This window comes from Arachis ipaensis, chromosome B3, assembly GCF_059453495.1.
Source record: "Arachis ipaensis isolate K30076 ecotype BB chromosome B3, ASM5945349v1, whole genome shotgun sequence".
Classification (NCBI taxonomy): Eukaryota; Viridiplantae; Streptophyta; class Magnoliopsida; order Fabales; family Fabaceae; genus Arachis; species Arachis ipaensis.
Window position 1 is genome coordinate 54,551,533 of NC_142438.1, and position 1,771 is coordinate 54,553,303.

The following is a 1,771-nucleotide window of genomic DNA, read 5'->3' on the forward strand; positions in this document are numbered from 1 at the left end:
TTTGTATTAAATAATTTTATGAAGTCGGGTAATTCGAAATTTTATACTGTGTATCATTATTACATACGAATTTTTTCAACATCAATATCTTTTAACAGTGAATTATTTTTATATTTATAAATTTATATAATATTATTCAACGGAAAAGTTACATTAAATTTAACTAGTTTATTTAGTTAATTGAGACCACACGACTAAAATTAGCTTCTCCTAATAGAGAAGAGTTAGATCATTTGAGTTCTTATTTAATGTTCATATTACGAGGAGAATGATTTTTCCCCGGATGAACTTGTGAGTGAACGCTTTGTATTTTTAATATGGGTGTAGAAGGTGGTGTTTTTAAATAAGGTAGAAAGTTCGTGTGTTTTTTATTTATATGGATACCACAAATCTAATTGCGGTGTCTTAATTTTTTTTTTGGATAACCACAAATCTGAGGGTCAGATTTGTGGTTTTAAATTTTTTTTAAAAAAAATACAAATCTGAGGGTCAGATTTAAGTTTTTTTATTTTAATTTTTTTTGAATATACAAATCTGCCCCTCAGATTTGTAATCCTATGAAATCTGACCCTCAGACTTCTCTACTTCCCCAAATCCGAGGGTCCAATTTTACTTAAAATAAAAAAATTAATCCATATTCAAGAAAACTCATCAATTATCCATGATGATGAATTACACACAATTTTTTTCATATTAAAAAAAATTAGCCACTTGTGAATGTCATTCATAACTTGCCACCCCGTAAAGTAAATAATTTATTTAACTAATTATATCAACACAATTTCGTGCGTGGTCATCACCACTGATTAATATTCCCAGCTACACCTTTATCCCATCAACCCACACTGACACAGACAAAACCCTTTGAACACTTGTAGAATGGCAGGAACATCCAGCAATGGCAGAAAGGTAAGAGAGGGCAAAAAGGAAACCATCAAGGGGCGCTTATCCGCCGAGTGTGATTCTCCGCTGAACCTTCTTCCTCTTGATCTTTGGGTGAGAATAGCATCGATGGTTGCGGCGGGTCGGATCCAGGATCTCTTCAACATGCAGGCGACCTGCACGGTGTTTCTAGACGCAGCTCGGTCACCTGTGGTATACAAAGTTACCTCCATGTCGGTGTATCCCATTGCGTCCTATTTTTATTTTGTTGATCGTCCTGATAAGAGATTCCTATATCGCTGCGCAGACACTGGCAATCTGGTCGCAATGTTTCGGTCAGCGATGATGGACTTCTTTTGGATTGGCCGCAATGTCAGTGGAATGGACGGTTTGAATGAGGCTGCAACGGCGGGCGATGTTGAAGCGATGTACATGTGTTCGATGTTGTTGATGTGTCACGGGAACGAAGACGACCATCCAGTCTGCAGGGGGCATGAATTATACGAGACAGTGGGTGCTTACGGGGCAGTCGAGAGTTGCAGAGAACTTTTCCAGCGGGTGTTTACGCAACCGTGGTTGGAGGTGAAGCCGTTTTTTCCCGGATATCCCGTGATATGCTGATCCAATAGCTGTCCAACCCGCGGGACCATGGGAAACTCTGGCAACATATCCTGTGTGTCGTGTGTTCGGTGCCTAGCAGAGTACGATGTGTTGCAGTTCTTGAAGCTTTTTAAGTTGAGATGAAACTTATTTATACCCGACTGTTGCAGGACAGCATTGTGTGTGTTCGGTGTGTAGTGTGTGATCCGGTGTGTAACGTCTTCCCGCCGTGGTACACAGTGTATGAGTGTATCCATGTATGCGGCTAGACGCCGTTGCCCCCGGGTGG

General features: G+C 39.9%; 1 protein-coding gene across 1 annotated transcript; it reads left to right on the top strand.

Moving 5' to 3' along the window:
* The first annotated feature begins 879 nt into the window (after nt 1–879).
* On the top strand, nt 880–1,503 carry LOC107633139 (putative F-box protein At1g67623). Its single transcript, XM_016336775.1, has one exon. The coding sequence runs from the start codon at nt 880–882 to the stop codon at nt 1,501–1,503; it is 624 nt and encodes a 207-aa protein (XP_016192261.1).
* Nucleotides 1,504–1,771: the final 268 nt, after the last annotated feature.

Coding starts and splice junctions, on each gene's coding strand:
- LOC107633139 (XM_016336775.1), top strand. CDS start 880: ATGGCAGGAACATCCAGCAATGGCAGAAAGGTAAGAGAGGGCAAAAAG.